At 46.7% G+C, this 26,136-nt stretch overlaps 1 protein-coding gene across 2 annotated transcripts in view; it reads left to right on the top strand.

Moving 5' to 3' along the window:
* Positions 1–26,136, top strand: part of IFT81 (intraflagellar transport 81) — a 1,024,548-nt gene that overhangs the window by 253,094 nt on the left and 745,318 nt on the right. The window contains exons 5-7 of one of the 2 annotated variants that reach the window (XM_078667498.1): positions 1,070–1,159; positions 7,649–7,714; positions 8,009–8,119. In XM_078667498.1, coding sequence (XP_078523624.1) covers positions 1,070–1,159; positions 7,649–7,714; positions 8,009–8,119 — 267 coding nt within the window. Of the gene's footprint in view, positions 1–1,069; positions 1,160–6,412; positions 6,461–7,648; positions 7,715–8,008; positions 8,120–26,136 lie in introns of those variants that run through there. The other variant, XM_078667499.1, reaches the window with a different exon arrangement.

Genomic DNA, 26,136 nt, shown 5'->3' with positions numbered 1-26,136 from the left:
GACTACCAGAGCCCCTTTCGGTGCTTCACAAGCATCTGGACTACTAGAGCCCCTTCCTGTGCTTCACAAGCATCTGGACTACCGGAGCCCCTTTCCGGTGCTTCATAAGCATCTGGACTACCAGAGCCCCTTCCGGTGCTTCATAGGCATCTAGACTGCCGGAGCCCCGTCCTGTGCTTCACAAGCATCTGGACTACCGGAGCCCCTTCCGGTGCTTCATAAGCATCTGGACTACTAGAGCCCCTTCCTGGGCTTCACAAGCATCTGGACTGGACACCCTTTTGGTCTTTGTGGCTCCAGAATCTAGGGCTGCAACCTGCCCTGGATAGCAGCAGTGCTTTCTTTTGGTTGTACTTACTTGGTTTGATACTGGGATTGAAAAGAATATTCAACTTTTAGCTCAAGTTCAACCGAGCATTTAGGATTTTGCTTTTCTGGTGCCACACGTGTTTTAATCTGAAAAACTTTAATTTTGGGCTGAAAGTGGACCAATTGCTAATTTTGTAGGCTAGTCATTTTTAATGGTGTAGAGAACATAAGAGAAAGAGATGTCAGTAGTAACACAGTTATTCACATTAAACATGAACTTAACTTCTTCACTGTTTCCTCGTTCTTATATGTCACTGCAGTGATGCAGTGCCTTGACGCCTCGTCAGGGGTAGTAAGCGCTATATAAATGCATTTACAATACAATACAATTTGTGTTCTCTAACCAGGTTGGTCTTTTTATGAACTTTCATTGCTTTCCTAGCCCACGAGGGTTATGTTGTTTCGTCGTCTTTTTGATGAGAACTATAAGCATCTGTGATGTGTTTAGGTAGCTGAGAATGATTACAGAAAGGGGTCTGGAGAACGATAAACATGTAGGTGGGACCTCTACCCTATGTGAAAAAAAATGGTATTGTGCATTGTATAACCTAGTGTTGGACTGCATTACACTCGGAAGATGTATTTAAAAAGCGAGAACAACAATTTTAAAATGACATATTTTGTGTACGTTTTACTATATGAATAAGAATATACAACAGAACACAGGCCTTCACTGATTTAATCTTTTTCCATTTTACAGTATGAGGAATTGATGGAAGGCTTCAAAAACTTGCACAAGGAGTGTGAACAACTGAAGGCCTCTGGATTGTCTACTGCAGAAATTAGAAGGGTACATACATGAGTAACATACCGGCTCGTTTTCTTTGTCTGATGCCATTTTCCAATCAGCCTAAATGGTTTGGTCAGCCCCTGCACTTAGCAGCATTCTTTCCTCAAGAGCAAGCGGGGTCGGCCTTTGGCTATGTCACATACACCGAGGGTGAAGGACCTCACATTCACCACTTTCCCCAAAACCGGTGTGCAAGCACCTCAATTGTGGCCTTTACTCAAAAGCCCTGGCCTTCGACGAGGTCTTTGCTCAGTGCCACTCCCTTTGTAATCAGGTGGGTGGGTAAGGATTTTGACCTTTTAACTCTAAATGCCCTTGTAATAGATGCATATTGAATTGGAAAAGAAATGGACAATTAAAAATAAAGGAGCAATAGAGCAGGGCCTTCAGTGAAAATGTTGGTTCTTAATCAATATTTTGTTTGATTTGAGTGTGGAAAAGACGATAGGTATGTTTTATTGAGACAGGAGCAAGTTATAATGCTGGAAAAAGGAGCAGCAGCAGCAAGTCCGAACCATTTCCTAATAGTTCCAACCAACTCTGCCTTCAAAAGACAACTATTTAGGACACCAGATGTTGAACCATACATGATAAAATTCCACAGGCCAGCCTCTGAGCACAATACCACAGTATCCATTTATAATTCTGAAAATGTAAATAAGTAAGTTGCCTAACGTCCTTTAAAAATTTTCAAATCCTTTTGCTCAGGAAAATGTCATGGTTCTTTAAAAAGATGTATATTTCTGTCTCTGCCCCCTGATAATCGTAGATTTCTCCATTCCCTTTGAGAGGATATGGTGTAATACTGCACACGCCTCATCTTTGGTCTGTCATGAATGCCTTATTTTTTTGCTGAGTCACCAGACCATAATCGTAGACAGCACCTCTTTCGACAGGTTCAAGAGTAGAATCCTGACATGCCTTATTAAAATATTTGATGTTTTTGTGTAGTGCAGCTGCACCAGCTAGCATTAGTATGCTTTACAATTTCAACAATGCAATAATATATGTTTATTAACATGTTAGCAGTAGCAATATCATGTTGCTGAGGTTAGCGAAAGGGGTGGAATTTTTTTTTTATAATAATGGTAAACTAACAAGGTGTCACAATATTCCGAACCCCTCCATCAAGAGCTGCAGGGGGGCAGATTTCTTACCCCCCTGGTAAAGGACTTAGTTCAAAGCACCAATGCAAATTAGAAATCCAGTTCGACTGTGACCTATACACAACCCACTGGGCAGTACTGTGTAGGGAGTGTTTTCTTGTCACGGTGAGCCCTGATGGATGAGTTCAGGGACAAAGTGGAACTCCAAACCTAATTTTGTACAAGAATAACACACACAAAATAGTAGCACTAAGAAACGGGATGTACTTCAAAATGTTTATTTCTAAGACCCAAGCCTCGAGCATAAAATATGTATGGCAAACACACAGAATGCGAAAATAAATGCAGCAATACATGACATGGCCCGCAAAAACTATATGAACATTCCTAATGAGTTTAGCAAGTTCCTAACGTCCTAACACCCTTTAGTTAATTTAAGCGCTATGCCAAATTTTAGCAAATGTAGCAAGCCTATAAATTGAGTTTCTTAAGATGGATTGCACAACATACCTTGCCACTATATAAAATAGCTGTTTAGCTATTCTCTATTGCAGCTTTTGCCGTGGAATGATAAGAATTGCATGGCCGAAGGCTGCCTCTCTGCACTGCTCCAGGAGCCACCTCCGCATAGGCTGGTTGTCACTGCAAATCGGTGTGACCTCTGACGTGACGGTACTAGCGCAAAGACACTCTAACTCATGGTTAGACACTTGGGTTTCTATAGTATCGGATTGCCATATCATATATTTATAAAATAAAAGAGTACTTGCGGACACTAAAGCATCAACAAGACTTAACATTTATGGTGATAAATGAATCATCTCGATTTACATATAGATTATCTGCTCCTATAATTAAGACAATAAAAACATATCTGCTTACACAGTCAGTGCACATGATGTAAGGCGGGGTCTATAGCAAAAACAATCAAATATAACAGCCTAGATAGGAGGCAGACATTATACTAACATTTCTACACACGTCTAAAACTTCACACTTTTTACTAAAAGAGATAAAAGAATATGCAAGCGGCTGCATAAAGAATATATAGATTAGGACTTGTCACAGTGTTCATGTCAAAGAAGGTTAGTAAGGTGGAGGAATTAGTATTGAGTGAGAGAATTACAGGATAAAAGAAGATCGGGTTAAGCATCCATTTGATAAAACTTACATTAAGTATTTTGTGAAAAGAAATGCGTTTAAGCCCCTTCTGAAGGAGTGAAAATCCAATTGCTGCCTCAGGTGGGATGGTAGAGCGTTCCAGAAGCTAGTCGCTGGTCTTGTGAAGAATCTATATTGTGTGTCTGTCTTGTTTTAAACTTGGGTGGTTCTATAGTAGGGTCATTTTTCTTCTGAAGTCTCTGGAGCCCCTATAGTGTGTCAAAAGGTTTTGTATGCAGTCCGGTCTTCTCTGACAGATAGCTTTGTGTGTTATGTGGCCAATATAAATTGGCCCAAACGCCGGCCGGAGGCGGGAAGCTCCTCCCCCGCACATTGAAATAGCCAGCTCTAAAGAGGGTGGCCAGGATTGGTCACCCTAGGGCAAGCATTACCACCCCCCCAATCCGGGGGGGGGGCTGACGAGGTGAGGGGGGATAAATAGGGGGCTACAGGCCCAAGTAGACACAAACCACCCCCCTCCTCGCAGATACACCCACCCACCCACACCAGAAGGAAAGGGCGTGGCAGCCGCAAGGGTAGAGTTGAGGCAGAAGGAACACAAGAAAGGTATAAAAAAGAGAGAATTACTAAAAGGTACAAGGAAGGCTCACACAGTGTCCTTGGGATGCCTCATGGCAGGGGCACTGAGGGAGCCAAGAGCGGCCTACCGCCATGGAAAGAGTAGATGTGATGCTCCCGCAGGACCCTTAGGATGCCTCACGGCAGGGATGCTGAGGGAGCAAAATGGAAGTACTCAGCCTCATGATAGAGTAGATGCTCAAGCAAGGTCCTTGGGATGCCACATGGCAGGGACCACCGGGGAGCAGGGAGGGCCCATGAAAGGGCAGGACAAGCGGGACGGCATTTGCAGCTCAGGCAGGTCCCAAATCAGTAGAAAGTTGAAGCCTTGACCTGGAAAATAGAAGCCCAGACAGGTGGCCCCTCCCGTCCCTGGAACTTGAGGAGGCTGGGTCCACGTAGCAACAAAAGGAATTGCAAAGAAATGGCAGCATATTCCCATGAAGATTAAGAATAGGATAACCATGATTTTGAAAAGGTATAAACATATTATTTTGAATAAACTGCAACCTTTTATGGTACCAAAGCACTGTCAGTGGTTTGATTTGATGGGCATGAGGGTCGCAGTTGTTTGAAGCAAGGGAGGGGGACAACTCGCCTCCTGGAAGGGGTTGGGGTTCAAGCTAAGTTTGAGTTGCTGTAATGAATTCTAAAGAAGATTAGGCCAGGTGCAGTGGTTTGTAGTTCATTGAGGAAGAAATGTTTTTTATTTTCTTGAGTGCCTGTACAACTTTTTCAACCTGGGCTCCCTTGACATAATTGGCCATTGGCCACGGCTCCCATCATGTCCATTTTTTTTAGGTGGGGTGATATAAGCCTGACCACAGGCACTGGAATGTACAGTGATTAAGAAGGAGATGTTATAAATGAGAAAATGTTATGCCACCTACCTACATTTGGTATGGAGGCTTACTGGTGTTGTGGGCAAACACATACCGTAGACGTGAATTGTAAGGTAAACTAATGTGTAATCAGGGGAAGAAAAGATAAGTAAAATAAAAAAATCAGCCCAGTCATTTCTGCAGTGCTGACCTCAGGGTAAGTATTCTGGGCTAACTGTGTGGCATCAGTGGAGACTTGCAGCTTTCTTCAGTAAACCTTTCAGTGTGCGAGTCAAGGTTAGAAGACCTACTCACTCTTTCCTTTACTGCTGATGTCTCTGTGCAGCGTAAGGTTTTGTCTCTACAAGTACTTTTTAGGTTTTTTTTAATAGGAAGATGGCAATCTACTTTCGTTTACACAGCAACAGTTCTGTCCAGCCAAGGAAATGTTGTGTCCAGATTTGCAAAATTATTTATTTTAACCTGTGGTTTCTGTTTCATTACCAGCAGCAGGGAATCTATGCCAATGTTACTGGGTAAAACCTGACATTTCTTTTTCGGGCATTACACAATATTCCTGAATATGTTGTAAATACAGGTTTTAAAAGCATAGTAGTGCTTCCTGATGCCAAGGAGTACCCAATTTCCCTCGCACACCGCATATTTTTTGCTTGTTTTGTTTAAACACTGAAAGCACTGTAATGGTAAACCCACTGTGACTACTACATCGTTCAGGATGCCCTGCAAACCTCCTGACTGACCTATAACAACCTTCATTACCATGAGCTGCAGTAGTTTGGTAATGGTATTAGAACTGAGTGTGGTTAGATAAGAGGCATAATATTGCTACTTAGAACTTTCCTATTCATTTTCTCTGCAGGTAGCTCAGTGGGTAAATTGGACTGCAGCAGGAGATGTTTGTGTTCTCAATTAATTAACATGCTGCCAGTTGCACGTAATGCTCAAGACATCACTGCATACACCTGCCGTTCAATTCAAATAAAGCACTGTATGTGTATAACCGTGGCACCGGGCTATAGTAAACAAAATTCAGTTATAATAGCCACAGCCCGTCATTCAATAGTTTTTAGCTACTCCAAAATAGCATTGAAAATCCCATGTGCTTAGATAAGCTCATTTCAATGGATGTGTGGGTGTTTTCAAGCATGCTTGTGCCATTGCATTGCTGTGCTTCGTTTTACAGTACACACAGCATGGAGAACATTTTGAATAAATAGAGCATAAGCAGTTTGGATTTTTAACTTTGAAAAATAAGGAAAGCCAACTGAGAATATGGTATTTTCAGTGGCAGGAAAGCATACAACTTCCATAGCACAGTTAACCAAAAATCTCAAACACCCGTCCAAAACTCCAGAAACACTTGCAGCTGATCGTAATTTAACTCCTTCGCTTCATATGATCATCTTTACCCGATTTTCCAATTACAACAGTGGCTGACGGCAGAAATAGCACTTGCTCGGCATCACTGTCCTGATTGTGCCTGGCCCCGCCTAAGCCCACGCGCTTTTTGTCACACATCACACCTCATTTAAACCAATCCACACGATGACCAGTGCACTCCTGGCATTCACACATTGTTTACTCGGGGCCTGCAAATGCACATTACAAAAAAGGTAAGTGCATGACTCTATAAGGGGGCTAAAGTATGACAAATAATGAATCGTAGGGAAAACAAACGCAAGGCAGTCTGCATCACCAATGAAAGAAAAGCGTTAGGTTAGTTAAAGTTACGGTACCAGAGCAGAACTTTTCCCGCATTCCCAAGAAGTGCGCGGCGCCCCTGGTGACTTCTGACGGCGCACTGGGGTGCCGCGGCGCACAGTTTGGGAACTACTGCTGTAAGTGAAGTTTGCTAATTGTGCAGTTTTGCCAATGTGTTGATTCAGAAATAAATTGGCATTGATAAGGAAAGCCTAGTGACTTAACAGGGATGATTACAAAATGGATTGTTTTAAATTTGTTTTGTACGATTACTTGAAAAGCAGAAAACTGTAATTAGCCTAATGCTACTGTGTATTCAGATTTGGAAACTCTGTATTTTTTAACATACAATTTTACTCTGAGATATAATTGCTGAATTCTCTTTAACTGCATTGTTTAGTCTGTGCGACACGTGTGCAGCTTGTAGTGATGTGTGCTAATGAGTGGCTGCTTGTAATGCGTGTGTGTGGCTTCTTGTAAGTCTAGGTTAGTCCCTCTCTTTTTCCATCGAACAATCCTTTCCACTATTAATAGTACTATTGCCCCTTCTGTGCCCTATCATCAACACTGACCGTTGTATTACTTTGCATTTAGTTGCCCTGTTATTTTCGATGATAGTTTTAACACTCAATCCTTTTCACTAACAGTTGAATTACCCTGCCTTCAGCTCTCGATCCTTTTCACTAACAGTTGTATTAATCTGCCTTTAACGCTCAATCTTTATCACTAACAGTTGTATTAATTACCGTGCCTTTAACACTCGATCCTTTTTACTAACACTCGATCCTTATCTTATCACTAACAGTTGTATTGCCCTGCCTTTAACACTCAATCTTTATCACTAACAGTTGTATTGCCCTGCCTTTAACACTCGATCCTTATCACCAACAGTTGTATTAATTACCGTGCCTTTAACACTCGATCCTTTTTACTAACAGTTGTATTAATTTCTGTGCCTTTAACACTCAATCCTTTTCACTGACAGTTGTATTACCGTGCCTTTAGCGCCCCTTTCTTTTTCTATTTATCTTTCATTTCTTTGAAATGTGTTCGCTGAATCCACACTTGACACGTGTTTCTTTCCTTTCAATTCTTGCCAGGACATCAGCGCCATGGAAGAGGAGAAGGACCAGCTGATAAAGAGAGTGGAGCGTCTTAAGAAGAGGGTAATGACAGAAATACTGCTGCTAACTGTCAGTGGCACGGCCCTTGGCATGCCGCTCGGCTCTAGGAATGCAAACAAGGATTAGGGTGGGCATGCCTTGCATGTAAGAAGGGGATTGGAATACTAAGTGGTGGAAAGCGAGCCTGCATGGGCAACATTCCAGGTCTTAAGGGTCGCGAGCCTCATGCCTTGTCATGATCTGCCAAGAGTAACTTACAGGGAAAGGAACAGCTATGGGGCTGTGGGTCACGTTTATGTCTTCAGCATCTGATGTGGCCTGCACTTTTGGCTCTAGGTGGAGAGCGTGCAGAATCATCAACGGATGCTTGAGATAGCCAGACAGCTGCGCCTTGAGAAGGAGAGAGAAGAGTCTGTGGCCCAACAGAAGCAGGAGCAGAAGAATCAGGTAATGTTTCACAAAATGTTCCAATGCCTAAGTCTACTTTCTAAAAATGTAAAAAGATACATTAACAAAAAAAAAGAAATTTAAAAAATGCTGTTTAAAGCAAGCAGCTTCAGCTGACTGACCTGTAGGGTCATGTAAGTGCAGTTCATAATAGTCTAGAGCCCATGAAAATCTTGTAGGATTCAGGACTCAAGGGAGAATTGGTCACACCAGGCTTGACATGCTGCCTTGATGGAAAGGCCCTGTGTTTTTGAGATGACTGCCAACTTCCTTACAAGTTGGAAGCCTTTAAGAAATTTCTCTCATAAGCGGGGTACAAAGGTGGGTTCTGGTGCTGTACATTTACCAGCCAAGCTAACTTGTGGTGCAACGTAGTGCAATGGCGTCTGGCATGTACCGAGTGTTGTGGGGCGGGAGAGGCATACAAAGAAAACCTAAAAAAAAACCACTTATCTTCCTACGTGACGTCCTCTTCGCTCCGCCCTTCTCCGGCAGACAGGCAGGCAAACTCCAACGCAGGACCCAGGCAACTACCCTAACCAATCCTGCCGCTGCTCTCACCAGCATGAGAGCAGCACCAGGATTGGTATGGGTGGCCTCTCAGCACTCACAAGAGCACTGGAGGCCTGCGCTCTCTCTAACCCAGCTGTCTAAGATAGATAGATTAGAGAATTTTAAAATGCTGGCTGGCTGTCCCAAGAGACATGCACATTTTAAAGCGCACAGCTCCCTGATGCCACTCAGTAGCACTAGCCCCTCCCCGTCCTGCCTCTCAGGATGGTCGATTGTTGAAAAATAAAATGGTAATAAATAAAGTTTATTACCATTTAATTATTCAGCTCTAGCCTCGGGCTTATCCTTGTAGGGCGACACTCCTCCACTGAAATGGAGGTGCCGCTCTGGACGTAGGGGTGTTCACTAGAAGAGTGTGCATCAAGTAGAGAGCAAGGCTCCCACCATGCTAGGTGAGCAGGGGGCAGCTGTGCTGGCCATTGATTGGTGAGATCAAACCGGGTCCCCAGCTATGACTTCTCGACGAAGCAGCTCCATTTTTTTTTGTAAAACAATTTTTATTGCAGGGTTACGTACTACATGCAGAGTCATAATTAGTGTCACATAATACTGAGTCGCCTTTCATTGGATGCTTTCTAGATATGGTGAACACAGCCATTCAGCCCACATCCCGGAGGCAGGGTGGCGTCAATGCTCCATACGGGCCTCTCTCTGAGCCGTCCTGTTCATCTCTGACAACGTTTAGTGTTCTCCGCCCTCTGCTTTTATCCTGTCGGTGGACTGTGTAGCCCTGTTGTGCTAGCGAAGATGTACCTGTACCACTGCGGTGTTCCCCCAACACATAACTCCCCGCCCTTCCCACCCCTCCCGGTGCCTGCGTCTGTGTTCGGTGCAAATGCAAATACTTATATTGTGGGAATTCGGATCTATTGTGTTTTACTGCGTGTGTGTATCCTGTGGTAGTGTTGCAGGCATGCCCTCTACTGTTGGGGCTGATCCCTCTACTGCCTCCTCCTCCCCTTCTCCATCGAGTGTGTTATCTCTGAGAGCCTGTACCAGTATTTCCCAAGCCATTGCTGCCTCCTGCGCCTTATCATCTGAGCTGCGGCGGGCCAGCTGGTAACGAATTGTGCTCTCCGCAGTTGCCCATTTCAGGAATTCATTTATCCATCTTCTATGTGTCGGTCCCACCCTTGACTTCCACCCTTTAGTCAGCTCTCTCTTCGCTATGAGTAAGCCCATGTCTATAAATTTACTCGATAACTTGTTCTTTTTTGTGTGAGGGAACCAATGTAAAATAGTGACCGCGCTGTCATAATGCAACTCCCTGTCTGTGATTGTGTTCAGGGTCTCTTCAATGTCCTTCCAATATTCTTGTAGATTGGGGCAGTCTCCCTCAACATATGTACTAGGTCAGCTCCTATGTGGTTGCATCTAGGGCAAGCCGCGTCTACTACCTGAAAGTACGCTGTAAGTTTACTCGGGGTGAGGTAGGCTCTGTGGAGGATATAGAGGTGTATTAGTTGGAAGCGTGCGTTCCTGGTGCTCTTTCTGGCTCTCCGCACCAGCTGCGCCCATGTCGTGTCCGGGATGTCTAATTGCAGGTCCGCCTCCCAGTTATTTTTAAGTGGTGTAAGAGGTAGTAGTGTTTCCGAGATCATTCTGCGATAGAGGCATGTAACGGCTTTAAATGTTCCCGCCGCCATCATTGTATACTGACACGCCAGTGTTGTTGCAGGCTCCATCAGCACCCCCCCCCCCGGTGCACCTGTATGGCTCTCACCACTGCCGCGTGCAGCAAGTAGCATAAGGGAGACCGGGTCCGATTCGCTTCTGCGAGCGGTTCCAGCACAAACGGAACGTCCGTTCCTCTTGAGATAGCCCCCGCAGTAGCAATTTTTGTTGTAGGGTGATATACGCCAGGACATGGCGGGGAGTGCCGTTCTCTCTCTCCTGTTCCGGCCCACGATACGCTCTCGCCACTTCCTGCGTGAAGAATTGCAACTGAGCTGCTAAGTAATATAGCTCAAAATCCGGAACAGCCAGTCCCCCTTCATCTCTAGGGCGGGTAAGCGTCGCCAGTGCAATCCTGCGCCTGCCCGTACCCCATAAGAAGGATACTAATATTGATTTCAAGTGTTTGAAGGTCGCACCGGGTATCCATATGGGAAGGGTCCGGAAGAAATACAATAGTCGCGGCAGGGCAATCATTTTCAGAAGTGCAACTCGGCCCGCCGTCTAAAGGGGCAGGGTGGCCCAGAAGGACATGCAACCCCTCAGGGCACGGATACATCGGCCCACGTTACCGTCTAGGAGATCCGCTGAATCGTGGTATATGTGCACCCCCAGGTAGCTCAGGCAGCGGGGTTCCCATCGAAGATTTGAGCGGAGTGAAGGGCTTTCCTCCCCCCTCCGAAGTGGGAAAAGGCAGGTTTTCGTCCAGTTTACCCGCAGTCCCGAAAGATCGCCAAAGCGCTCCAATAATTTCTTGGCACCCTCCACAGCCTCTTCCGCATTATCTAGAAAGAGGAGGAGGTCATCCGCATATAAGGAGATGTAATGAAGTTCTCCCCTGAAGACCAGTCCATTATAGTATTCTCCTCTCCTAGCCATTGGTGCGAGTGGTTCTACCGCAAGTGCGAACAGCAGGGGGGAGAGTGCGCACCCCTGTCGGGTTCCCCGAGTCACTTCGTATTGGTCCGATACCAACGATCCGACCCTCACCCTGGCCTTCGCTGAGGAGTAGAGCACCCTCGTCCATCGTATGTATCCCTCTCTTAGGCCAAACCTGCGCATCACTCCGTATAGGTAGCTCCATTCCAGACTATCAAAGGCCTTTTCTATATCCACGGCCAATACTAGGGGGGATCTTGCCTCCGGAGGCGGGGCATCCACCAGCCGTAGTAGTCTGCGAATGTTGTGCGTGGTATTCCTCGTGGGTATAAAACCTGATTGGTCTTTATGGAACAGATCTTGCATATGGGACAACAGCCTGGTGGCCAGCACCGTGCTCAGTATTTTGTAGTCAGTCGTTAGCATAGAGAGCGGCCTGTAGGATGCAGGATCCGTGCTCTCTCTACGCGGTTTCAACAAAGGGATCATTATGGCTTCGCTCATTGATTGGGGGAGTCGGCCTGCCTCTTTGGCCTCGTTATAAATCACCTGGAGCCTCGGGGCTATTTGGTCTAAATATTTCCAGTAGAACTCAACGGGCAACCCATCCATCCCCGGTGTTTTATTGCGCGCCATTCGCTTCACTGCGCCCCTTATTTCAGTTAAGGCAATGGGGCCTCCCAAGGTATCAGCCTGTTCTTGGTCTAGGTGCGGGAGCTGCAGGTCGCTCAGAAAGGCTCCCAGCACTTCAGTGTTGTCACCCATCTCAGACCTATACAACCTCTCATAGTACGATCTGAAACAGTCCAGTATTGCGGGTTGTGTGGTGTGGATGTGGCCCCCATATCCCCGCAAGGCTAGAATAGGCTGGCTATTTCTGCTGGGGTTTGCAAGCCAAGCCAGGAGTGATCCAGTCTTGTCCCCTTCAGCAAGAGTCTTCGTCAGGTACGTCTTGTAATCAAAGCTACGAAGGCGCTCCACCTCCACAGCCACCGCCTCCCGTGCCCCACTCACTTTCTCCTGTAACTCAGGGTGATTAGGTCGGTTTAGTTCTACTTCTCGCAATGTACACTCAGCTTTCTCTAGGTCTTCTATCAGTGTCCTGCGTACTCCCGCATACTTCCCAATACAGTGTCCCCTCACCACTACTTTAAATGCATCCCACTCTATTGCTCTGGAGGAGGCGGTGCCCTCGTTCTCCCCAAAGTACTGGGTGATCCGATCCCCCAGCTCAGCGCGGAAGGGTGGGTCGTCCAGTGTGTCCGGCCGCAGCCGCCACGACGGGATCCTGGGAGGTACAGTCATCCAATCCAGTGTCAGGAGGAGCGGATTATGATCCGATAATGTGCGTGATAAGTATTCCGTCCGGGCCACTGCAGTAAGTACCGCAGGGGAACACAGAAAGGAATCCAGGCGCACGTGCAAGTCGTGCAGACCAGAATAAAATGAGTAATCCCGCTCGGCAGGATGCTGTACGCGCCAGCAGTCAGTCAGGTCCCACGTACCCTGCCATTCCGATCTGCACTTCGCCAACCGGTACACTGGGGAGGTGCGCAGCGGTGGGTGTGATCTATCTAGTGTAACATCCGCTATGGAATTAAAGTCCCCACCCATTAACACTGGACCTATGATATAGCTGGCAAGTACCCCGGAGAGTTTTGTAAAATAGGTCGCTTGATCTACATTCGGCGCATATACGCTACAGAGCACAATGTGTCGGCCTCTAAGCAGACCCTCGATTGCCACATACCTCCCATCCGGGTCCTCCGTGTGTCTAGTGACCTGGAGGGGTATACCCGCCCTCACCCAAATTAACACACCCCTAGCGAACGCAGAGTATGTAGTACAGAATAAGTGGCCCCTCCATCTACGCTGAAGCGCAAGTCCCTCCTGTTTGGTTAAATGGGTTTCCTGCAGGAATGCAATATGCACTCCACGGCGAATTAGGTATGAGTGGATTTTGTGTCTCTTCGTCATGGTATTTAGGCCCCGCACATTCCAGGTCACACATTTCAACGGGCCCACATTAGCCATTGTCCCATTGGACGTAAAGTGAATAACTAACAGTTTGCATCCGGACTACAGGCCCGGTCCCGCCCCTTCCCTTCCCCTCCCAACCCCCAAACCCCCCTCCCCGGACAGTTCCCAGAGTCTCCCCAACTGCTCCAGGCCCTCCCTCCCCCAGAATAGGACCTAACTTCCAAAGAGTCGCTCCCATCCAAACAATTGAGCAACGTGCTCACAGAGCCACTAACCCGTAGTCAAAGCTACGTCGGCCTTATGGTCTCGGGGTACGCACGCTAGCCTCTAAAGCCTGTAAGTGCCGCCACCAGACCCCCGCCCCGCAACACTCTTCAATTTCAATTTATAAAGCTTTATTCGACATTTGTCATAAAAGCATTCACCTAACCCTATACAATAAATACTACATATAAAAATACTTCTAAAAATACATATTAAACATTAAATGTCGAATAATACATAGTAAAAAGTACGTCAAAATTACAACACATTATTAGATTTTAAAAAAGTAACATTCCTCTAGGTTAAAAAACAAAGGACAATGGTCCATGTCGCAAAAGCAAGATTAAGGATATACATAATTTCATTGTAATGCAATAGCCGTTAATGATCGGGTACGGATTAGCCATGACCAAGCCAAAAATTTTGCTACACCAACCACAAACAATGTTGAACAATCTGTTTCGAGTATCCTAAGGGCTTCGGAATGGCTTCGGGTACCCAACTTTGAGCACACTGGATTTAACCACTTACGTCTAGGGGACGAGTACAGTGGACAGCAAAACAAGAAATGGGCAATGTGTTCAGTTTCTTCTTTACAATGGTGACAATTCTCATCCCATGCCGGGGACCAATGCTTCTTGAACGCATTCAAAGGTAGTGTACCAATGCGAAATTGAAAGTAAAGTTTTCTGTCGTATGGTTTTTCAATAAGGTCCCAAAAAGGTTCATAGGAGGGGTACATTTTTGTATTTAAAAAGCGAGATGTTAAATTTACGCTTGTGCTGTCACTAAACATTGTAAAATATACCATTTCCCAGTATAGCTCTTTTAGCTTTTCCTTAGTAGGAAAGCAAGCTAGGTCTTTGTTGTCCCATAAATAGTCCAATTTCAATTTTGTAAGGAGCCCCCGCAACTCCCTTAACCATGGGATAATATGGAAACGATCAAATTTGATGACATCCATCAATGCTGCTGCATAGTGGCTTAATTCTGGGGTCACCATAACTCGTCTCCAGTATAGGAGGGGCCGGAGCCTCGCTACATCCTCAACAGATTTTCTCCCCAGGTCTAGTTTTAACGGGATTGTTGGTGTGCTTTGGGGGACCATTGCGATCCCTCTTAAAAACCTATTTTCTGCTCGGCCCAATTCGCTCAGGTTTGAAAAACCCCATAGTTCCGAACCATATAAACAAACCCCCAGGACTTTCATGGAATAAATTTCCATCACACAGTTTACAGGCTTTGTCAGTGAAGTACGGTGTTTTAACGAAATAGCGCCTGCTAGCTGTCTAAACTTTAGTAAGGTTGTGGTTATGTGTTGCTTCCAGCTCATGTTTTCTTGCAGAGTGATACCTAGGTATGAAAAAGAGTCCACTCTTTCTAATGGTGTTCCTTTGTATTTTATTACACCCTTAAAAGAGGACTGCAGATTGAGGCACATGAATTTCGTTTTAGTAGTATTTAATTCTAGGCCCCTTTCATCACAATATACACCAAAGGCATCAACTACTTTTTGTAACCCACTAGGGGTGCGGGAGAGTAAAAGTGTATCGTCCGCAAACATGAGGACTGGCACACGGGAGCCGGCTATTACAGGGGCGTCACTAGCAATCTTCTCTAAATGTTCAACGATACCATTTATATAAATAGAGAAGAGGGTTGGCGCTAGGACACACCCTTGTCTCACCCCACGTTCAACCGGAAAGGGATCAGTTACATCTCCTTGTTTGCCCCATCGTATCCTTGCAAAATTATTTTCGTGCAGGCGAACGAGGAGTGTGAGCAATTCCTGGTTTAAGCCTGCGTCCGCCAAGGTCTGCCAGAGTTTTTCCCTGGGGACCAGGTCGAAAGCGGCTTTTAGATCTACAAAAACTGCATACAATGTCCCCTTCTTCAGGATAACATTTCTCCAATAGATTGTTAGGAAATGGAGGACTTGGTCGACGCTACTAGTTAGGGGCCTGAACCCAGCTTGATAAGATGACAGAATGTTGTTTTCGTCGATCCATTGTTGCAGTTTATTTTGCAGTAATCGACCCATTAGCTTTTGTGCTGTATCAATCAGGCTAATGGGTCTATAGTTTTTAGCCAGGGATCGGTCACCTTTCTTATATATAGGGATTATTTCGGCTCCCTTCCATGAGGCAGGCACTTTCCCTCCCATAGCCACTGCATTAGCCAGCATTGTAAAGTAGCTGCACCAGGACTTCCGATCAGATAAGAAAATATCAGCCGGAATTCCATCCATGCCTGGTGCTTTCCCCCCTGCTACGCAATCCAGTACAATACTCACGTCCCTCTCAACAAATAAAGGTGCTTTGTAGTAAACTTGCGGAGGAAGACTAACATTATTAAACATGGGGTTACAGGCATACTGTGGTTGAAAGTATTCTATCCAACTGTTTTTTGCGACATTATTAGCAGGCTGGGGTGCTATGCCACCCTTTGCCCATTTTACTGAAGCCCAGAAGCGCTTAGAATCCTTGGAGGCACATACCTCCTTGAGTTCTCGCCAGCAATCCTCGTCCCAACGCTTTTTTGCTAGTTTTTGAACCTGTCTATACTGGTTTCTTGCCAGCCTTACTACTTCTGGCCTTCCTGATCTTAGTTCCCTGCTAAGATTATCTCGTGCTGCCCTACAGCTCTTATCATACCACCCTCTAGTTTCTTGGGCTTTCTTTATTTTATTTGTGGATATTTTTTTAAGAAAAAAGCTTTGGATTCTAGAAAAAAGTATCTCATGGGCAGCCATCATATAGTCAATAAAATCGGTCTGTCCATAATGAGACTTAATCTTAGCAACTTCGCCCACCACTACTTTCCTTAGAGTTTCTAGTTTAGCAATGTCTTCTAGGAGCATACTCCACTTCAAATATCGAGTGTTATTTGAGCTTACAAGGTCCCGCGTAACCATGTGCTCCTCTATAGGATGTTCGGGTTTGTCATGGTAGGTATGTAGCGTCAGACACAATGGATTGTGATCACTTTCAATCTTATCCTTCACTTCCATATCTACCAATTTGTCCCAAGCCCTTACATCCAGGAGTATATAATCTATCCTGCTGGCCGATCGACCATTATCAAAGGTATTGTTCCCCATAGAATCTGACAATGCCCGCCCATTGGCTGCTCTAAGTCCTCTAGAAAGACAAAAACTTTTCAATTGGATTGCTACCGTGCTCCATTTCCTAATTACTGGGATATCTAGTTGGGGGATTCCCCACTTGGTATCCTCATCTTCGGCCAGGATCTTGTCCTCCTCACCCAAGGGTTCAAAGGTAGTGTTAAAATCCCCGCCTATTAATATATGGGTAGGGTCTGGCAGCAATTCAATATGATTCTCGAGGCACGTTAGGGTCTCTGATGGTTTACCCCTGGCAACTCCCCTCGAATAGAGATTAAACAGGGCTAGTTGTTGACCATTTTGCCAGGTGATATCAAGTGCCAAAATGTCGTTATAGGGTATGGACCTTTGTTTAACCGAACAATTCAGAGTTTGGCGTACCCAAATTAACAGGCCCCCCGAGGGTCGTCCCACTCGATTTCTTAAAGCCGGGACGTAAAAATTCAAATACCCTTGCCTGAAAATTGGTGTAAGCGACCAAGTTTCTTGGAACATGACAATGTCGTAATGGTTAGTAAAGTCGACCCAGTCTGGGATGTTTTGTTTATTAATAATTCCAGCTATGTTCCATGAAATAATTGATAATTTCGGTTTAGCCTTTTGGGTGTATGCATGATCAATATCAGGGGTTTTTACTATTTCTGTAGGATCTATTCCTAGTATTATATTATTACTCAGTGTTGGTAACATCTCAATTTCCTCCAATAACCTTTTCTGTTCCACCTGAACCCTATTTACTTCCTCTAGGACGGAGGTACGAAATACATCTGGGACTAATGTAGATTCGTCTAGCATGGAAGTCTTGACATGCCTTTGGCCCAGCTGCATATCTAGGGTGACGGGGGAGGCACATGCGAGTCAATCACACTCATTTAGGTCAGTTAACACAGAATATTGGTTGTCCAAGTTTAGCCCCCACTCACATACTGGATTGGACCTGACCTTTTTATTTCCCACAACTGTCCATTTTGTTCTTAATATGCTCGGTTTGGCTACTAGACCTCTTCTGCTATAGAAGAAATCCAGTGTCAGTGGAACTATTTCAGCTGTCCTACGTTGTGGGGGGAGGATGTTCCGTAGGACATCAGGCAGGACTTCAGGGCCCTTAAAGTTCAGGACCACACAGTCCCCTTGGAATTTCTTCGCCTTAGTACCTATCCACCTAACCCTTCTTGCTGTAAGCAGATCGTCAGATAGTTTTTCCTTGCCCCAGGGAGTTATATGCATATTACTACTGAGCCACTGGAGGGCCTTGTTTCTTAAGAAATCTGGTGACTCAATCTGTCCAGTTTTCAGCAAGGGTGTGTTTGCTAATACTAGAATAAGGGGCGAGGCCTCAACAATTAGTTCAACTGGGGCAGTTTCTGGGTTTAAAATCTCAGGGATGATATTGCCCACTAGTTGGGCTGCCTCTGGAACTAGGGCCATATCAGGAGTATTATCGAGCATGGAGCTGGCTTGTTGGGCTTGCTCAGAAGGAGCTTGTAGGCCAGTATTCATGTTCACCCCGAGTGATTTTCACGCCGTCTCCAGTTGTTCAAATTTAGTTACTACTAGATTTGATATTTCCCCCACCCCCTCATTAGTTTTCCTTAACAGGGACTCCAACTTGTTGACCTTATTAGCTAGTTGGTCAATTTTTGATATGAGGGGTTTCATTAAACCTAATAGTTTAGACTCTAATGTACCCATAAGCTTATTTAAGAGGGTGTCCTCCCCTTCTTCATTTTCATACTCCTCTTCCCTTATCCCATCCTCTATCCTTTTCTTTATTCGTCTAGGTGGGGTTGCAGGTTTGTTTTTACAAGAGCGTAGGCCACCTCTTCTAGGAGGAGCCTTAGTAATCCCTTTTTTGGCTCTTGGAGCGGGAACCGGTGTGGGGGGGGTGTTGCTCTCTATAACAAGCTCCTCAATTGTTACAGATTTATCTTGGTCTTCTAAATTGATTAGGTCTGTAAAAGGGTCAAGTTGTTGGTCAGTAGAGGCCATGGATACATCAATTACTGGGTGCTCATTTGGAACCTCAATAAGATCGGAGACAATGAGATCATCAGCAGCAGACTGAGTTACCCCTGATTGATTGATTTGAGCACAAGGTGGCGAATCCTCGATGCCCAGGGAGGACCTCCGATTAGTATTAATTTTTGACACTACCTGAACCAGGTAGTTGTGCATTGTATTAGCCGGGGTGACAGGCGTTTTTTGCTTGGACATAATGAGCAAGCAATAATTAGCAGCGAGGCCCTGTGAGTTTATATAACAATAATAGACAGGATTACACTGTGGATATAAGTGTGTTTTACCTTACCAAAGTTCGGTTTAGAAGATGGGAGTAAGAAGGGTGGCCCAGTCCAGTCTCTCACTGTCTAGAACGGGCTAAAACGGGCCCGCCCTTGGCCCGGGCTTCGCCCGGCGTCCCGCGAGACGGGGGTGTCGCGCAATTTGTACGCCTCCTGGCGCGTGGATGGCGCGGAGTGCGCCGCTTTGGCTGATGGGAATTGTAGTTCAGGCAATCCCCCTCGGACCGCGCTCCGCTCGCCTACAGGGCTCAGATGGCACCAGAGCCGGGCAGCGGGAGGCGGGAAGAGGACTGACAAGGATTGTTAGATTCCAAAGGTTCTCTCCAGCAAACAGGCGACAAGGCAGGTAGGCGGCAGAGATTTCCGCTTCAGAGGGCTTCCCCGCTGTAGCCACCACTCCCCAGCCCACGGCACAGTACACTCTTCATAGTCTATAACATTTCAGTCTCACAGCGGCCTGCTCCAGAGTCCTCAGCAACTGCAGAAGCCCCCTGCATCCCCACCAGGTACCTTGTCGAGGGTTCAGCTCTCGATGATTTCACCTGACGTCTGCGGTGTGACCTTCGGGCCTCTGGCTCCTCCCAGCTCTGATAATTCAGTGTCCGAGCCCGTTCCCTGGCCCTCTGAGCACGAGTCCTTCTCCGAGTGGGTCAGTGCCGACCCCGATACTTCCTTCACTGCCTGCAGCGCCGCTCTACAATCGTCCGCTGTTTGGAAGGTTGTCGGTCCCCTGGAACCCCGTCCTCGCCCTCGGTGTCGCTTCGATCGTCTGAGGGAATGTTCCTGGCGCTCCTCTTCCGCCCTGAACCTAGCTCCGTCCGTGCCTGATTTGTAGGTATCCCACCAGGTCCAAGCAGCATCTGATGTCGGGAAGAACAGGGTGTTCTCGTCCACCACTACGCGGAGTCTGGCTGGGAACAAGAGCGAATATTGTATGCCTTCCGTGCGGAGCTCTCTTTTGATAGAAAGGAAGGATGCACGCTGTTTTTGGGTTTCGAACGTGTAGTCCGGGAACAGCGTCACCTTACTGTTATCCACCTGGAATGGGCCGGTTTCTCTGGCTCGCTGCAACAGCCAGTCCCTGTCCTTGTAGTGTAGAAGTTTTATGACCACAGGGCGAGGTGGGAGGCCCGGTTTCGGGGGTCTCGATGGCACTCTGTGCGCCCTCTCCAGAGTGAAGAAGGGGGAAAGACCCTCCGGGGCCACCACCGACTGTAGCCATTCGTGTAGAAAGCCCACCATGTCCGTCCCTTCTATTTTTTCCAGCAGGCCCACGAGGCGCACGTTGTTCCGTCGGCTGCGATTTTCGGCGTCCTCGGCTCTCCTTTCCAGGGTGTGGATCCGGTCCAGTGCCTCCATGAGCTTCCCTTCCATCGACTTTTGCGCCGGTACAATGTCCTTTAGGGTGGCCTCTGCGTCTTTGACTCTGTCCGCCAGTTTCGCATGGTCGGCCCTTAGGAGTCCTAGGCCAGCTGATACCTGTGCAATGTCGCTGTGCGATGCGTCTTTCGTAGCAGCGATAGCCTCCAGGATCCTGTCCTGCATTTGTTGCAAGTCCGTCGCTGGTTGCGAGGCGTCGTCGGGTGTTTCCGAGGGAGGACTCCCCTCACCTTTGGGGCCTTTGGTCTTCCCCATGTCTCCCTCTGGATGTCGGTTCGAGTCCCAGGGATGCGCAGCAGCGGTAGACCCCCCCGCAATGGAACGTCCTCCGGGTGTCTGTTCGGGGTCTACCCTACCCCCTCCACGACAATCCAGCCTCGGGGTCTTCTCTGGTGCCAAGGGCCTCCTCCTCCCGGGCTCCAACTATTACCCCGTGATCGTCGTAGTGAGGTCAGCAGGGTTCCCCGCGCAAAGCCCGGTAGTGGTGGATATGTAAGGTGCACTCACTGGGTGGCCTCTCCCCCGGGCGTCCGCCCTGTGCAGGTCGGTGGGCCAGTGGGATCTCGGTCCTCTCCGTGAAGCTCGCCGTTCGCCTCCGAGCCAGGTAGCCCCTCGCCTCAGGCGTGGCGCAGCCCAGCCGCCTTCCGGTTGCCCTCGTCGATAGTCCTTGAGCCCACAGCACTCTTTGTAGGAGACCTCACTTTACAGCCGGAGCCAGACACAGTCAGCAGCCGGGGCTCCAGTCGGCGCTCTATGATGCAGGGGGGCACCCGGCTCCAGACGACCAATGCGGTAGGTTCTCACCAGGGATCTCCACTACTCAGGGCGCCGTTTTTGATGGTGCGCCTGCCAGCCTCAGGTCGTGGTCCGGACCCCTACCAGCAGAGTGGCCAGCCACAAGGACGGGGCCGCAGCGTCTCCCGGGGAGGCCCTGCAGCGGCGGAGCGCCGTCAAACCTGCACGTTTACAACAGGCTGGCCGGCGGGGCACCAGGGGCCAGTCCGCTCCCGTCTTCGTGTCTGCTGTTGTGGTGCCTCATGCGGCCAGGCGGGATCCGGGACCACGGGAGCTCCCGCCAGGAGTGCAGGCCCCCAAGCCGGGGCGTGTAGTTGTAGTCCTTCGGGTGGGGGCGGGGCCTCACCGGGACTCTCCGTCGGCGGCGCTTCTCTCCAACCCCGCCGCAGATGGGGGATAGTGGCTCACCAGGGCGTCCCAGGCCGCATTCAGGGACTCGGCGACCCCTCGCAGCATAGGCAGGCGCCGGGGAGGAATCCTCAGTGGCACTCGGCGTTCGGCAATCCGGGAGCCGCCATCTTGCGAGCCGGCGGCCCAGGCACTCCGCAACACACGGTTACCGCTGTAGTCGGTTCGCGGGCTCAATACTCGCGCCAGAGCAGGCTCGGGTATAGGACTCGGGATCTACCCAATTTGCGCGGGGATCCCGGGTCTCAGCTAGGATTTATGTCGGATCTACGGGCGGAGGGTCGGGAGCCTCGTTTGGCTGCGACTTACCTCATCGGCCGCTAGCCACGCCCCCCCTTGACGAAGCAGCTCCATATAGAGGTTGGAGGTGACAGGAGACAGTATGGAACCCTGGGGGACTCTGCAGGTGATAGGGACCTTTGGGACCTGGGCATGCCCATGTGAACAAACCGGTGCAAGTCGGAAAGGTAAGGAGAACCAGGGAAATTACCAGTGAATCTCATTTTTGACTAAAAGGTGCCAGTCAGGATTGGATGGTCGACTGTTTCAAAGGCAGCTGAGAGGTCCAACATTATCAGGAGGCAGTGGTCATCTTTTTCTGTGATCAGCATGGCATCATCTAATATGTGTAAGGTAAGTGATCTCTGTGCTGCAGCACGATCTAAAGCCAAGCTGGTAATCATGCAGGAGATGGTTATCATTTGATGTCATTTTGAAGTTGAGCATAGGCTGCCTTTTCAATAATCTTTTAGCAGGTAATGACCTATTTAATATTGGGGTTTACTATTCGCAGCTTCCATGCAAGCGATAACGACATTTGGAGAATAGGTGCTAGGGAAAACAATTTTAGCCATTCCAAAACGCAAAATCATTAAGGGCCAAATCTTGCGGAGGATTTACCGTAACTGGTTTAGCATAATGCAGTCTGGCCTCTTGCTGCCCTTCTTCTCTGGGGTCATGAAGTGAACTCTTCCCATCTACCTTCTAGTATGTCTCCCGGATGTATGATATATGCTTTGTATGTTGTATCTATGCTTTACATACCTGTGCCCTCTAAATACAATTCTGTGAAGTTAAGACGCTTCTCCATCTAAACCTCTTGGATAACTTGTCACTTCATGGTTGCCTTTTCAAATCATACGGCCAATGATGAATATGTAAAGTAGACAATCTCAGCAAAACTCCATATAATTTCTGACCATTGTTCAAAACATGGCAGCAGAGCTCTTTGATAGACTCTCCACTTGGGCTCTGACTGTAACTTTAATATTTCTTAACTCCACTTCAAAATACTTGGGGCCACATGTACGAACGTTTGAAATTGCGAGTTCCAAATTGCGATTCCATTTGAATCGCAAATGGCTAATCGCAATTTCAAATGTATGAAACTCTTTAGAGTTTCATTTGCGATTCCCAGAGGGTCGCAAATAGACCTACCTCATTAATATTCATGACGCAGGTCACAATTTGCGACCCATTGGGAATCACTAAAAACATTGGTATGGTGGCCTGCTGGGTATAGCAGACCACCATGTTTGTGCTTGCCTTTAATAAAGCAAGAGTTAAAAAAAAATGAAACTTTTCAGTTTCATTTTTTTAATTGAGGCAGTGGTCCGTATGACCACTGCCTGCTCTTAAAGAAACGTTGTCGCCTGCATTCAAAAAGGGGAAGTGGTCCCCTTGGAACCCCTTCCCATTTGCAAATGGGTTACTACCAAATTGAATTTGGTGGTGAAAAGCGAATGTTTTGCAACCCTTTTCAGGTTGCAAAACTTTCATACACACCTTTGCGATTCGGTATTAGGGACGGACACCCTTAACACGCTCCTTCCTAATATCGAATCGTAAAACCCAAATTGTAATTTGGTAATCCAAAAATGCATATTTCCTGTTGCATACGGCCCGATTCTGCAAATCGGGCCGTTTGCTACAGGAAAATTAATGTGTACATGTGGTCCTAGATCTCTTGAATGCATGGCGTTAAAAACATAGTTAATATCACTAACACATCATTGGCATTTCAGCTGTCTGACATTTCTGCAGATTTCTAAAGCTATTTGGTTCTTAGCACTGGTACATTGCAGAATCTCTTACAGCATCTCTTCTAACAGCAAATAATTTCAAATTAGTATAGGCCTACATTCCATCAATGTTGAATCTTCAGAATCTGCCCAGAATTCAGAATTCTCCTACATTGGACCTTTCATATATTCAGATGCTTTAATCATGCCCCTTTTTTAGTCTGTGAATTCCCGGTATATTTAAATAGCAGCAAACAGCGTTATAATGACCACAATCCTCCACAACAGTGTTTGTTTAGTAACACACCCACCTAATTTGAAGCAATCCACTTCGGCCAATTGTGTGGATAATCCATATCAAAGCCACCACAGCTCAGATTTCTACCACGAGTTCTTTATGTGGGAGCCCCTGATAACCTTTCCCTGACCTCATCTTGATACTTTCTGTTCTGCCTTTAAGCTTGGACAGCCCATTTTCCGCTTTCAGTATATTCTGAGTTGTTTTGGGGGATTGTTCTTCTTTCTTTAGACCAGAAAGACATGTACTGTATTGACTGACTTTAGCCAGCACACAAGGCTTCTCACTGTGACATTTGTAAATCCTTCCTTACATAGACTCAGAAGAATAGATAGAGGAGGTTGGCACTCTAGGTGCTGGAAATAAAAAAATGCCCTCCTTCTAAGAGAATTGCGCCTCATCTGGAAATGATTCAGTGAGGTGTGCTCCGCCAAGCACTTCCACAAAGGCGGTGCAAAAGCGGAAACGTGAATTCTCAGAGCTGAGCTTACATCCTAAAGTTCATGCGACCACCTCCTAACAGAAAAAGACTGGAGTTTCTTCAGAAAAATGCCCCAGACAGGACAAACGCCATTCTGTGTAAAAAAAACAGCTCAAAATTCCACTCCCTGGATGTCCTGACTAAACACGAGTATCTGCTGGTGATTTCCATGTCATCATCGAAGGAGAAGGAAAAAACAGTTGTTGACGACACCCCCATTGACACCTATGGGACAGGACAAGGTGGTATTCAATAAGTTACCATTGACGACAACACCGTTCACTTGGAGACCACTATCGACAATCAGACCTTTGTCAACATCAACAACATCTTTGACTAACTCTCTCATTGACAATAGCAACACATTCGACATCGAGACCATCATCGACGACACCAAGGATGTCACTAATCCTGACATCAACAATGACAATGTAGTTGACAGTTTTTCCCACGCTAGTAATTTTTTCACCTATACAAGTGACTGCAACCCTTCCTACCCAAATAGTTGATTCTGAGTTGGAAGACGACCTCCGTGACTAGAGCATCTCAGACACTCCTTACAGTCCTACTCAGGACTTGATCTCTCAGAGTTTGAGGGAGTCGCCTTGGACCATGAAGATGCTTTTCATGAGTATGACGACTAGCCACAGACTTGCCTAGCTGATCACCTTCTTCAGCCCTATGCAACTTGTCTGGGCTATACAGAACCTGAGGTTTTGTTGGTACCTGCTGCATTCTTGTCAACCTTAGAACAGTTGATGGACACTTTTCAAAGACTGCTCCTCCAGAAGCCTTGCATGCACCCTTGGTCCACTCCACCACACCCACCTTTACTAACAGCCCCTCCTACACCAACTCCATCTCTTCACTCATGCCGGTTAAGCCTCAGTTATACTGGCCCGCCATCTTCTGCAAATATGAGCTACAAGGACTCTTTGGATTCAGTTTATTCTGATTTGGAAGAAGAGGGTAAACTACCAGATGATAGGGGTTATGAGGGGTGGGATGATTGCATAATACAAAGAAATGTGAAAAAGCTACCTTCCAACCAGATTCACCTCTGGATGACAATGCCCATTTCCATGCACCGAAGGAGAGAGCAGCAAAAAAATTCAATCTTCCGATATCCTCTGTGGCATAACAGTGTTTCTTTTATGACATCAAGAAGCAGCCTTGTAAAGCAATTAGGTCCATATCTATATTGAATTTTATCTGGAAAGAAAACGTAAAATTGATAAAGCCAACCAGTGTATCAGTACTGGCGCCCTGTTTAAAGACGAAGTACAGGCCTCCAGGTACAGCCCCAGCTTTCCTTACAGGCCAACCCAAATACGACCCTGTTACCTTGTCTGTCGGTTTGCCCTGATCAGAGAACCAGATCACACCTTCATCTGCACCCTCAATAGGCATGACAGCACATAGATAATCTGGGCTGTAGAGTTGGTTCCATGTCGGCAACATCCATCAAGGCGGCAAATGTCTTGGCAGTTTATGATCGCCAGACTTGGCATTACATCTCACTACTAATTTATCTCATACTGGAGGATAAGCGTGAGATTGCAAAATCTATCATGAAAGAGGGGTGCAATTATCTCTGCAGTATTTTTTTATGCTGCAGTAAATGTTTTAAACAAAGACTTTCACCATTTTGCTGGAGCAGCTATATTAAGAAGACCCGGATGGCTTCGATCTACATCTTTTTGCCCGGAAGTCCAAGCAAAAATACTGATAGGTAGTTTAATGGATTCACCCTGTCCTAATACTGCAAAATGTAAAAAAAAAATGTGTATTCAGTGAGTCTCTTGGTGCCCTCCAGTATTATCGGCCTGGCTGAACAACT

This window comes from Lissotriton helveticus, chromosome 11, assembly GCF_964261635.1.
Source record: "Lissotriton helveticus chromosome 11, aLisHel1.1, whole genome shotgun sequence".
Taxonomy (NCBI): domain Eukaryota; kingdom Metazoa; phylum Chordata; class Amphibia; order Caudata; family Salamandridae; genus Lissotriton; species Lissotriton helveticus.
Note: the sequence above shows the minus strand (reverse complement) of the source record. Positions and strands in the feature narration are given on the sequence as shown.